Raw genomic sequence first — 12,640 nt, 5'->3', positions numbered from 1 at the left:
CTTTGAAAAGAAAACTGACTGTGCAGTTAGACATCTGATCTCTCATGACAGACTGATAAGTAGTGCATCAGTGAAACCCTCGTTTGGGGAGAGCAAATAATTTGTTCAGAGCTGCTTCCAAGTGGTGGCTCTCCATCCTTCCCCCGTTAGTTAGATTCGGTATTAAGAGCGAGGCTCTCCCACTGGATGAACACAGCAATCTGAGTTCAAGTTGAAGAAAAATCGTGTGCATGGTCTCATAAATATAATCATTAGACTTAAATTCTTAGAGGGGAACATCTACAACAGTGATTAACCTGTTTGTGAGCATCACTACTTGTGAGCATATTACTTTGTGTGATCTTTCTTCAGATAGAGAAATTAAAGCATGGTAAGCAATTTGTAACAGTTTGAAGAAACACACATTTCCCACAAACAGGTTAACAGACATTTGACTTACTAGCTTGAGTTTGCAAGACTTTATATTGCATGTCAGCTTAGTATCTGTTCTGGTTGCACTACAGAGAAACCTCGGATTCTTTGGCAGTGAATTACACATAAATATTCTTATAAAGTTTTGTAAATTATTTCCAGTGAAAATGTTATTAGGTGTTTGTTTCCTCTGCTGAGAAGATTTTATTTTATTTTAAGATGGGGGAAATAGATTTCTGAAACACATTTGATGGGTATATTAACTCTTATTACACAGAGCTTAATTAACAAAATAATCAGTTTAATGTTTTTACATTACGTTTTCATTATTAGCTCTCAGGTTCTTGTCCCTAGCAAGTTATACTGTGACATTAAAGGTTCAACTAAGCATACATGCTTATGACATTTAAGATTAAATTATTCAGATGACACCTAAACTGTAGCAAACGGTCTTTCAAGAATGCTTTACTAGCGTGTGGGTGGAAGATAGCTGAATGTTTCTGTAAGTATACTTATCAGCTCCAGCAAGAGTTAATGTAACTTGTTTCATATACAATGTGGTGACATCATGCAACATTTTAACACAGGGCTACTGAGTTCATTTTCAAAGGAGACTCCACTGGGAAATTAGAAATATCCTTCTGTGTTATACAAAGTGAAGAAACTGTGTGTGATGAGAAAAGCCGGGACATTAAGGACAAGCTGGTTTTGTAAATTACCAGAGAACAAGAAACAATGTTGTAGAAGACTCTGGGAACCAGAGCTGAGGCAGAGCCAAACTTAATCAAAGGCTGTTACCATGGGCCCAGGGCTGATTTAAGGTGGCCTGGGGCACTAGGCATGCCCCCTAGGGGCTCCAATAACCCTGATCCTTTCAGATCCATGCCTCTGGGTTTTTGATGGAGGGGGCCACTCACATGAGTCTGAAGCTGTAGTAGTGGGAACCACTGCTGCTGTTCCAGTGTAGCAGGGAGCAGAGGACCCCAGATCACAGCTGTCATTCACCTTTCAGAAGGCCTAGAGCCTTCCTGTTCTCTAGCCTACTGCTGCTGCTTGTCTTTGGGGGAGGGGGGGAGAGATAGGATCCATTTGTCTAGAAGGAGGCGCCAAGAGGGCTCTCTAGGTGGAGAAGTCTTACTTGCCCCCCCTGTAGAGTGTTCTAAGTGGCAGTGGTAGGGGCCAGTGGGCCCTCTGCTGGACAGCTGGGGTCCCCTCACAGGAAACCCTCCTCAGGGAGATGTTGGGATGGTGGTAGCTCATAGGTCTGGAGCCAGAGGGGAGCACCTCATCATAGGGTCCTGTGATCCAAGGGTGGCCTTAGGAATCATGCTTATCGTGACTGGAGCAGTTGAGGGCTGTGGTCATGGGGTTACTCCCTCCTCCGAGGGCCACATAAAAAACCTGAGGTCAACATCTGGATGGCTCTGCCTCCCAAAGAAGAGGCATCAGCAGCAGTAAATGTGGCCCTTCTCCCTCAGCTGCCCAGAGGAGAGGCAGCAATGGTGGCTGGAGAGTCTCGCTTCTCCTCCTCTCTTCCTTTCCCTGGCTGCCAAGAAAGCAGCCATGGCCAAGGGCTCATTGACTTTCCCCCAGCTGAGTTTGTTTGGCTGACCGGGTCTCCCAATATACTTATTTGGAGGCTCTAGTGCTGTAGCAGTCAGATGGCAGGGCATTCCCTTTGCCTCCCCCAGTGGTACATAATCTGCTCCTCTGACTCCCAGGATCATGTGACAACATTGTTCACATTACTGCATGGCCCTGGAGTTTAGGCTGGGGTAGTCAACAGGTGCACTACAGGCCAAATCCAGACCGCCACACACTTTTGAACAGACTGTAATTTTTTTTTTTTTTTTTTTTTTGGTCATTGTGGTGTGAAAAATGTTTCTCTGGGCTCTGGACCTTCACTATATACCTTGACCAAGAAATTTGGACCTTTACAAAGAATAATTGACTACCCTTGGTTTAGGCCCATATGCATAGACCTATTGTGTCTGATAGAAAATCCAGGCCATAACAGGTCTGCTGTAGCTCCTACTGAAGTCAAGGGCACAATTGCCATTGCTCTCAAAGAGAGTATGATTGGGCCTTGTAAGCAATCAAACAGGGTCGCAAACCTTAAAAATTATTCTGGGTAATAAAGTCACAGAAGCAGTAACTGACAGTAATCAGTCCCAGCCCGGTTGCTTTATTAATCCTGGAGAGACTTTAGCTCAGTTAGAAAACTCCATAACGTTATTTTACATGACAAGACAGAGTAGGTTCTGTTCCCATAAATATGTACTTAAAAAAAAATCTAAAAAAAAGTCTGTAAGATGGATGTTTCACATGAGCGTACAAAATGCAAATTGTTCCCTCCTGGAATTGTTATGCTATTGAAGGAAACAAGGAAGAGACTATTATAATCCCTTTAAATGCTCCTTCCATTTGGATGCTGTTTCTGTTGCTAATGGAATTTTCATTTGCAGGTCTGCTCACCTTCCCTGAAGAATAAACAGTGTTCAAGGACCCACTCAGATAAACATTGTGTGCTCCATTTGCATTGGTTTTCCAAGCGCTTCCCTCTTGAGTAGTCTTGAATCTCAGTCTCTCTCTCTCTCTCCCCCCCCACCCCCCCCACGCCCCACACGAAGATGCACTTTTTTGGAATTTATTAACAACTTCCGTTCTGCACCGATCTGGGTGCTTCTGACATATCTACCTCGAGTTTAATAGGCATTGTAATTAGGGTGGAAAGCACCTCTTGAAACTAAAGGGGCTTATTCTGTCTTCACTTATGCAAAATACAACAGAGGTTTTTGCTTAATTTAAATGAGAAGTTACACAATGTGGCTTCTTTGCCTAAAGCCAAGTGTATTTAGAATCCTACCATGCAATTCTGATTGCATCACTTTTAGCACGGGGTGGAGGAATGGAGAGAGAGAGAGAGAGTGTAAAGGGGTTAGGATTTGTCCAAGAGGTATGGAAATGAGCAAAATGAGTCTCTGCCATTTAATCTCCCCCAGGAAAGTAAAATATACAAAATCATTTTGCTTAGGTTTAATATCACCCTTAGAGTTACATAGTCTTTACTTTGGTCTGTTATTTTCAATAAACAATTTGATCTACATGTAAATCAACCATCACCCCAAGTGACCTACAAAATAATATACATAGAACCTGTGTTATAATTTAGCTGAAGAAAGGACCATTATCTCTTGAGTCCCTATCAGGTAATGACACCCCCACACACACACCTCTTGTATGAAATGAGACTGAGCTCTGACACAGAATCGCAGTCATACAGTTATATAAAGAAAAAAATATCGTAGGACCAATAATGATGCAATGTGCATGCAAGTTACCATAACAAGCCTTTTTATTTAACAATTCTTCAAATCAAAACTTGTAAAGCAGTGTTATCTTAGCAGAGTGGATAGGTTCAGGGAATTAATAATAGGTTAGAAATACTTCCACTCATACATCTGTGTTCAATGTAGCCCAACTCAGTAGTTTCCAAAAAGCTATGAAGCAGTATTACCAACTTCAAGCATTCAAAAATCATGACTCAGGCCTCAATATATCATGAGTAGCTTAAAAATCATGACATTTTTAAACAGTAATAAATTTTGGACTCATTTTATGTACTTTCTCAAGTAATCCATGCCTCCAGGAGCTAGGGCTTTAAGAAAAGCACCAAATACTGTAATTTTTGGCAACACAGTGTCCTGTATGAAATTAATGTAGAGATCTTAGTTCATTTTTTCAGTGCCTTGGTGTCCTCAGCAGTGAGCCACCACAAATGGCACACATTGCCAATCTCAACCGACTGAGGGAGGGAGACCAACCAAGGATGAGAGGTCCATAAAGGCTGAACTACTTTCCATCTGGACCCCTGGGTTAGAATTTGGTGACACTGATAAGTAGATGGAAGTTTGCACCGTATCTACAATGCAGACACATATATTCAATCATCACAGCTACCCAGCATCTTTCAGGAACACTAAGGGTGACATCCTGGCCTCATTCATGTCAATGGCAAAACACATCTTTAGGGACTGATGCAAAGCCTTTATATTGACATTAGTAGGCTTTGTAGGCTTTTAGTAGGCTTTAGTAGCCCTATTGACAGGGGTTTGACAGGTTGTTTAAACTAGTAGTTCTCAACCGGGGGTTTTGGAGCCCTGCCACTGTTACCTGGTGCCCTGAGTGGGCCTGAAGTGGGGAGCAGTGTGGGGCTGAAGCCCCAAGCTCCCCCTGTTTGCAGCTGGGAACGGTGTGGGGCTGAAACCCCGAACTCCCTCCCCCACCCCCGCTGAAGCCAGGGGAGGGGCCTGAAAGTCCAACACGGGCAGAAACCTTGAGCCCATGGGCAGTGTTAAGGGGGAACAAGGGTTCCCCCCCCAACTGCACTGCCTTAACCACAGTGGGGGAGTCCTGGGGACAGCTCCCCTAACTCCTCCTCCTTCTCTTCCCCAACCCCTCTCAGATCCTGCCCTCTGGCCAGGTCCTAGGCGGGAAGCTGGAGCCAGGCAGCGTGGGGCAGCTCCTCCTGTGGCCGGTGGTGCCATGGAGTGGGCAGTCATGGCATTCCCCCATCTGCTGCTGTTGCCTGGGGTTGTGGCTGCTCCTCAGCTCCCAGCCCCCTTTGACTGCTCATGCAGCAGGTCAGACCTGCCCAGGCGGCTCTATGCCCAGCGTAGTCCTCAGGGAGTAGTCACTGGCGCACAGCCCCAGACCGGTCAGTGGCCTGCTGAGGTGAGTCGGGGTGGAGGTGGCACTGCCTCTCTGGACCCCGCTGTGCAGAGCTGGCCAGAGCCCCACCAGTCCTTGCCCCTTCCCCCCGCCCCTGAAAGTCAAACTACACCTCTGCCCAAGGGTTCCCCTGGCCCGGAGCCCTGAGTCCTCCCCTCCCCCCGCTGGACCCTGGAGGTTTTCTAGCATGTCGCGGGGGGCCTCAGAAAGAAAAAGGTTGAGAACTCCTGGTATAAACTCCACACCGATGATGAAGGGGTTAAACAGCTGCCATGGTCAATGCTGGCCCCACCCCTTGGGCCCAGTCAATCATATCAAAGGTAGAATAAGGACCTAAAAGCAGGAATTTTCCAGCAGTTGCTGAGCAGCTCTGGGAGAGAGCAGATGGTAGCTCTACAGCTCCCAAAGGAAATTCCTGGGAAGCCTTCAGGAGAATTGCTCTCACAAAGGTCATTTATAAGTGCCCTCCCCCAACCCATGTTGACAAGGAAACTACACTGGTATACCAGCTCAGGTAGGTCCCAAGGCAAGCTGATTAGGTGGTTGATACCGTTACCATCTGCCCCTTGGGTTATGGAATCTGAGGACATACAAAAAGGGAGTCAAGAGCCCCATCCCATCCAAGCACAAGTGGACTTTGTAACTCAGTTTGTATCACAGGATCTCTTATGTAGGCAAATGGGGGCACCTGAAGGATTGTTCAGTGTCCATACAGTAGGAGGCTCCCATCTGCAGCCTGAAAACTGTGACAAGTCCTAATTTCACAGAGGGGAGAAAAATCAAAAAGAAATGCTAATTGATTCTTCTTATTTATATAGAATCTAAAATGTAATAGATGCTTTATTGTTGCTCTGAATGTTAACTATATCATGCTTGTTTATGCAATAAATGCAACTGTAAAACGTATAGGTAGTGATTCAGGAAAGCATCCCTATTCAGAACAACACTTCAATACGTATTTAAGTGCTGTCTTGAATGGGGATAGATTTGACACCTTGCTTGAATCGAGGCCATAGCCATTATGTGCATTCTAGTATTCTTATTCTTATTATTATTCCTTCTTATTCCTTGGGAGGCAAAACCGTTTCCACAACAACCTTCGCTGTTCCTTCCTTTTTGGTGCCTGAAAAATCTGAGACAGAAATAGCAAATGGGCTTTATTAGGAGGATTAATGTAACTAAAAAGTATCACCAATCAGAAACAAAGAATCACCAATCAGCTTGGTCTTGATTTCATCTTCTCTGTTTTGTGAGAAATCTCTTTCTCTCTAATGTAACCAGTTATGAGCTTATGTTATGAATGGTCTTTATATGGAATAGGTTGGTTGGCATAAGTGTTACAGTGTAAAGCCAGCATCTGTAGCGAATCACCTTGAAAAGATAGACACAGTCATTCCACAAGTAGTAATTTACACTCACACTTTATGTCATAACCCTTGTCACTCAAATCTCACCCCATACTCAAATTCTCATTTCCAATATCTGAAGAGAAATAAAAGTTGTGTGTGAGATCCCCGGGATAATAGACAATAGCTATATGTAAGTAAAAAAATTGCAGAATAGGGCTTTAAATGTGGCAAACGTTCTTTTTCAAGGATATAAATGGATTTTGTATATATTACCTATGCCCAAGGTCAGCCCACAATTGGATTTTTCTACTCAAATTCACGGTCACTTAGATGTTGCTGAAAAACTATGTATTTAAGATATATTCATGTTTTTCTCTTGAATTGTGACTAATCCATGGGAAAGTTTGCTATATATCAATGATTTTTGTGGGAATTAGACTCTATCAGTTCCTCAGCAAGAGTGAATTCAGTGGTGCTGCATCTGTTTACTCCAGCTGAGAATCTGGTCCTAGAGTTTCATTTAAATTTATCATTTAGAGCTGCAAAAGTCTGTCAACTCCCCACCCACATTGGCCTTCTGCACTGACAAGAGAATAACAATTATGATTATTATTTATTATTATTGTCATAGTGCCTGAAGGCCCAGTCAGATATTGAGACCACATTGTGCTAGGCACTTTACATGCATGTAATGAAAATACAGTCCCTGCCCCAAAGAGCTTGCAGTCTGATAATTAAGTTCCATTGAATGAATACAAAACTATGCTAAAAGTCATGAGATTTTCAGGAATATCTAACTTGTTGATCAATATTCTGCTCTTCTCTGGAAAAAACAAACAAACTCCTAGATCATAGTGAACCAAATGCTTCACTTATATTCACAAAGGTATTTTCAAATTAGTTCCTCTGTTTCAGTGGTTCTCAATCTTTTCAGACTATTGTACCCCTTTCAGATCTTTGATTTGTCTTGCATACTTCAAGATTCACCTCACTTAAAAACTACTAGCTTACAAACTCAGACATAAAAATACAAAAGTGTGAAAAACTCCTTAATTTCTCATTTTTACTATATAACTATAAAATAAATTGCGATCTCCAGGTTGAGAAACACTGATACAGTATATAGAACACTACAAACAAATCATTGTCTGTATAAAATTTAGTTTGTACTGACTTTGCTAGTGCTTTTCATGTAGCCTGTTGTAAAACTAGGCAAATATCTGAATGAGCTGACATACACCCAAGTTGAGATCCACTGCTCTAATTGACCAGCTCTTTCCAGAAATCAGACTAGCTCATTTAACTTAATTTTTTGGTGTTTTTTTTTCTTCTTCTGTCTAATCCTCCTCTCCTCATGACTTACCAGAAGGTGATAGGTAGAAATCCTGCCAGAAAGCCTATTCTTTTCTTTTTTCCGATCTAACTATACTAGATAGTGCTGGTAATCAGCTGATAAATTCTGTCCTTGTGATATTTCTAGACTAGTGGTTCTCAGTTCATGTGACATCCTCAGGGCTATACAGGTAGTATATATTATATGGATGCAGCCCACTTAATGCATAGAGAGTTCCATATGTGGCCCACAATGGTAAATAGGTTGAAAACAACTGTTCTAGATTAATTTCCAGATCAAGGAGAAACACCTATGTTCCAGATAAGCAGCTACACTTTTGGACATTGAACAAATTCTAATATACAAACCCTTTAAATTTTACCTATCACTCTCAGACGTTCGTTTCAACAACCAGTGGCCTATCTGCGTCAAAGGGACTCTACCATGGATTTTCTCCTGTGTAGTGGCATTGATGATGGGAATTGTTCACAAGGAATCAGGGATTTTTCTCAGTCTTTATGGTGCCAACCAGAGTTTGAGGGTGTGAAGGTAGATTATGAAATGACAGTATCTGCTTCATAGTTGAAGTTGAAGGTACTCTCACAGTGTAAGCCCAATTTTCAAACACGAATTTTTTCCCCTAAAAGAAACCAATCTCCCTGAAATTTCACATGGCCATGTCTCATCTCAGGGTAGAATTTTTCTGGGAAGTTTGGAGAAAGTTAGAAAGGAATTTTAGAGTTATTGAGCCACAAATCTGTTCCCTTTGCACTGGTCTGGGGGCATAAAGGACATGGAAATGTTGGTCACTTTGTATAAGGCACTCTGGAAGGTAGTCTGATACAAGGGTGAAGAGGACAGCATAAGAACCTAGGTAAAATGGGAGATAATACAATAGAAAGCTGGACTAACAGGAGAGTTGGGGAATCCCCCAATATAGGGGAAGTCTCCAGGGACTGTGAAATAAGAGAAGCCAGCTCGGAAGCGCATAATCACCTCCACAGACACCTGAGGCTTGGGGCATTCCTGGGCAGGCTAGGGCATTGGTAAGGGTGCTTTTGAGGTTTGTTTTTTACTAAAGGCCACTGTGCTCTGTTAATCCATAGCCGGCAGAACTGTCTCCAAGGGTCAATTCTAGTGGTAAATGATGCTTGTGGCCTGTCCAGCCCCCAGATGAGGGCAATAGAAAACAGTTCACCTCAACTGGTGGATAAGGCATTTGTAGCTCAGTTGGACTCAGAGATTTGGCTAAAATATTTCTTATTTTGCATTTAAAATTAAGGAAACATGGTATATGTCGGGGTCACACCTCTGCTGAGCAAAGAGCCTGAGATAGGGAGGAAAGGCCCCAGTAGAGATGTCTTTGCAGAAAAATTCCCTCAAGAATTTAGCATATTGACCGTCTATTTTTAAGGAAATCCCTGGGTTGTAAATAACAGCAATGTTTCATATTAAGACTGAGATGCATTGGCAGAATTGCGTATGGAAACTTGGACTGAACCTTCCTGCACTCTGCCTGGATATACTCTGTTAATCTTTAGCTTTCATTAGCACCAAATTAACACAGATCTTTAGACCAAGCTGTAGAATAAACTGATACATAGGTTGTTGTTTTCACAATCATTTTTTTTTTCTTTTTTGCTTCAGTAACACTTTCTGCTGCCACTCCAGCCTACTTCCGTGGATTCACACTGATTGCTCTGAAGGAGGGCAAAGAGGGAGACAAAGAAGAAGATCATGCAGGAACCTTTCAGGTGAGAGACACTTCCTTGCCGACCTATGGCTTCTGTGTTCCACCCCACTGTGTGGTTGGTTCAAAGAGGAGCCATTATTAACATTAAAGAATGCGAGATGTTGTATAAGCATGAACATTTCTGTGGCTGCTGGCATGATGCAAGGTCGGGATCATGCAAGGGCAGCATAATTTACTTTGTATTCTGCCCATGCTCTTCAGGAGATCTGCAAGGCACTTAAACCTTGACTTCAATGGAACTTCAACACATGCTTAAAGTTAAGCTTGTGGCTAAGTGCTTTGCTGAATCAGGGCATAATAGATCAGAGTTTGGGCTGGATATCCTGCTATTCAAATACGGTGGTGGTTTAATCCATATATTTCACCTTTTATATTTCTTTTCCTACATGTTTTTGTCCTACAATATGTCTCTTTCAAATACAGCTAATGTGTCCTGGTCATTTCTTTGGTTGTAACCATCTTACTAGCTACATGTTAGAGTGTGATAAAGATATATTGAATAGTAACTTGCTCTGTGAATAGTCCCAATTAAGTCAATGGGGAAAAGTGCTACTTAACATGATTAAAAATATCACAATCTGCCCTTTGGGTGTTATCAGAGAATAGTTAGGGTGCTTTTGAAACTTGGCATCCTTTCAGTTATTTCAAAACCACATTACATGACAGATAATTCTGCACAAAAGTAAGAATAAGTATCACATTTTTAAATGCAAGTCTTGTTGAGCTGTTCGTACTGAATTTTCAGCATAGAAATATTATTATGGATGATATTGTGCACAATTAATGGAATGGACAATGATAGCTAGGTATCATAATAATAAATTAATAAAAGCTTTATCCTGGCAACTAGCACTCAAGAACAAACATTTAAATATTTTAAAAAGAGAAATGCAAAAGACTTTACTTTTGGTAAGTAACACGGAAAGAGACGTCAACATCATCCCACTTTTCCCTCTTACAATTTATTTTGATGCTGTCATACAGTAAATGTCACCAGCAAATTCAATATATTGAATATTTGTCCTATTTTCTCATATCTGGAATATTTGGCAGTGGATTTCAGGCTTCTGTATGTTCAGTTCACAAGAAAAACCTAGAAATATGTGATGTTGATTTGATCCTGGAACTGGCCCCTAGAGTTAAGCCTCTTCCTAGGCATGCTGCTGACGTGGAATAGATGTCAATTATGAAAACATTTAACAGAGAGGGATATTTAGCTCAATTTGGACAGTGGAAGGGGATTCGAATAAAGCATAATCCACAATTTAGGAAGTACAAATTACTGTGGTTCATTTAATAATTACCATTTAAAAAAAAAGTTCCTTTCCTCTTTCTACAGTTATTGTATTCCCACTTTTAATATCACATTGAAGCTAAAATCTGATTAAATTTCTCCATCGCTGGCCAGTGTGGGAAATTATGCCTGAGCAAAGACTTCAATGCAAAGTGCATTTCTGCAGCATAATAGTCAGAAACTCACTTAGTTTTGCAGAAATGGAGAGCAATTTTGAAGCCAGTAAAGAGTGAGTAGCAAATAGAAATGTCTAAATAGCTCAAAAACACCTAATGGATCTCAGTGGAAGGATGATTATTAAGATGTTTAATTAGTTTTATTATACTGCTGGCAAGTTGAAATCAGCATTTTAATTGGCAGATGAATATTTCAAAAGTGGTGCATACTAAATTCGTATTTCTGTGGCACAAACAGTACTCATTGTCTCCTTCCCCCTGTGTAGATACTATTAACTGCTGTTAGCACCTAACTATGATATATGCATTCATAAAAGATTTAAGTATAGATGTGACTGACATATATTCCTGTGGCTTGGCTAGATACTACCAATCAGAGAGAGAGAGAGACTTTTTAAATGCTGTATCAGGTTTGCACCATGTCTTGCCCTTTGGTGTAAAGTCACTAGAGGTGAGCAAAGGTTTTGCAAAGGAAATAAACTATGTGCAAGACAGGTTGTGTGAAGGTTAGATACACCAAATGTTTTCAAATGGGAAAAAAATGGGATATTTCTCAAAAAAAAAAAAAAAAAAAGACTTGATTCCACTTCTGGGCCATGAATGTGGCCCCCTGCATCAATGAAGAGTCCCACTTACTTCACAGAGCCCATGCTAGTAGATTCTAGTACAGGATCATAACCAAATTTAAATATGATGCATTTGTATACATTGTGCAAAATATAATGAAGCCGTGAAACATTCACGTGAAACATTCACATTCACGTAAATGTGAGCCTGTAGTATATCCATAGTGGGAAGAATCTTCCTTTTTTCCCCTCACAAATATGTACACCTCATTGTTAATCTTGTGAAAGCCATTGCCATACACTACCTGAAGGACTGCATTTAAATGCATACTGTACATAAGGAAAAATTGTATCTACATTGTATAATCTGGTGAAGATTCCACTGAAGCCATGGATTATTGTATGAAAATACATATCCGTGGAGAGTTAAGAATTAAATGAAGCCTGCTTCACCATTGCAATGTTGCATGGTTTCAGTGGAGTTATGCTGGCATAAAACTGGAGGAACAAGATGGTGAATCATCTCAATGAATGATGCAAAACTGAGGGGAGAACTAGACAGGGAATATTTTATTGCAGTCATAAAATAAACAAAGAATGAAAGAAAAGAACAAAATGCCAGCTAAAATAAATGAATCTTTTAAAAAAAATAAAAGATAATATATTAATCCTCAAAAAATTGAGTTGCCATAGTTTTTATTTTTAAGACCCGCATTTTGAAAAAGGTTAAAATGGCAGCAAAAGACTATCCTTTGTAAGCTGCTTAAAATAAACAAATCTGCATAAGGATTCTGTGTTGTTTATCTGCAATGTCCTTTGTTAGCAGGGCGGTGGAGACCAGATCCTGAAAAATGTCACAGAGCACACAACAAGTTAAATTAGGATGTCAATAATATTCCATTTGGGATACAAACTACAGTGCTATATAACTTTATAAAAAGTCAGGCATTCCAATTAATTTTATTTTTCAGTGAGTGAATGGCAGAATTATTATGATTATTAATAAATCTTTCACTAGAGCATAAAG

General features: G+C 40.9%; 1 protein-coding gene across 1 annotated transcript in view; it reads left to right on the top strand.

Moving 5' to 3' along the window:
* Positions 1 to 12,640, top strand: part of SPON1 (spondin 1) — a 315,776-nt gene that overhangs the window by 1,435 nt on the left and 301,701 nt on the right. Inside the window, exon 2 of the mRNA XM_037899871.2 lies at positions 9,472 to 9,578. Coding sequence (XP_037755799.1) covers positions 9,472 to 9,578 — 107 coding nt within the window. The remainder of the gene's footprint in view (positions 1 to 9,471; positions 9,579 to 12,640) is intronic.

This window comes from Chelonia mydas, chromosome 6 (assembly GCF_015237465.2).
Source record: "Chelonia mydas isolate rCheMyd1 chromosome 6, rCheMyd1.pri.v2, whole genome shotgun sequence".
Classification (NCBI taxonomy): Eukaryota; Metazoa; Chordata; order Testudines; family Cheloniidae; genus Chelonia; species Chelonia mydas.
The sequence above is the reverse complement of the archived record's forward strand: the minus strand, read 5'-3'. Positions and strand labels throughout refer to the sequence as shown.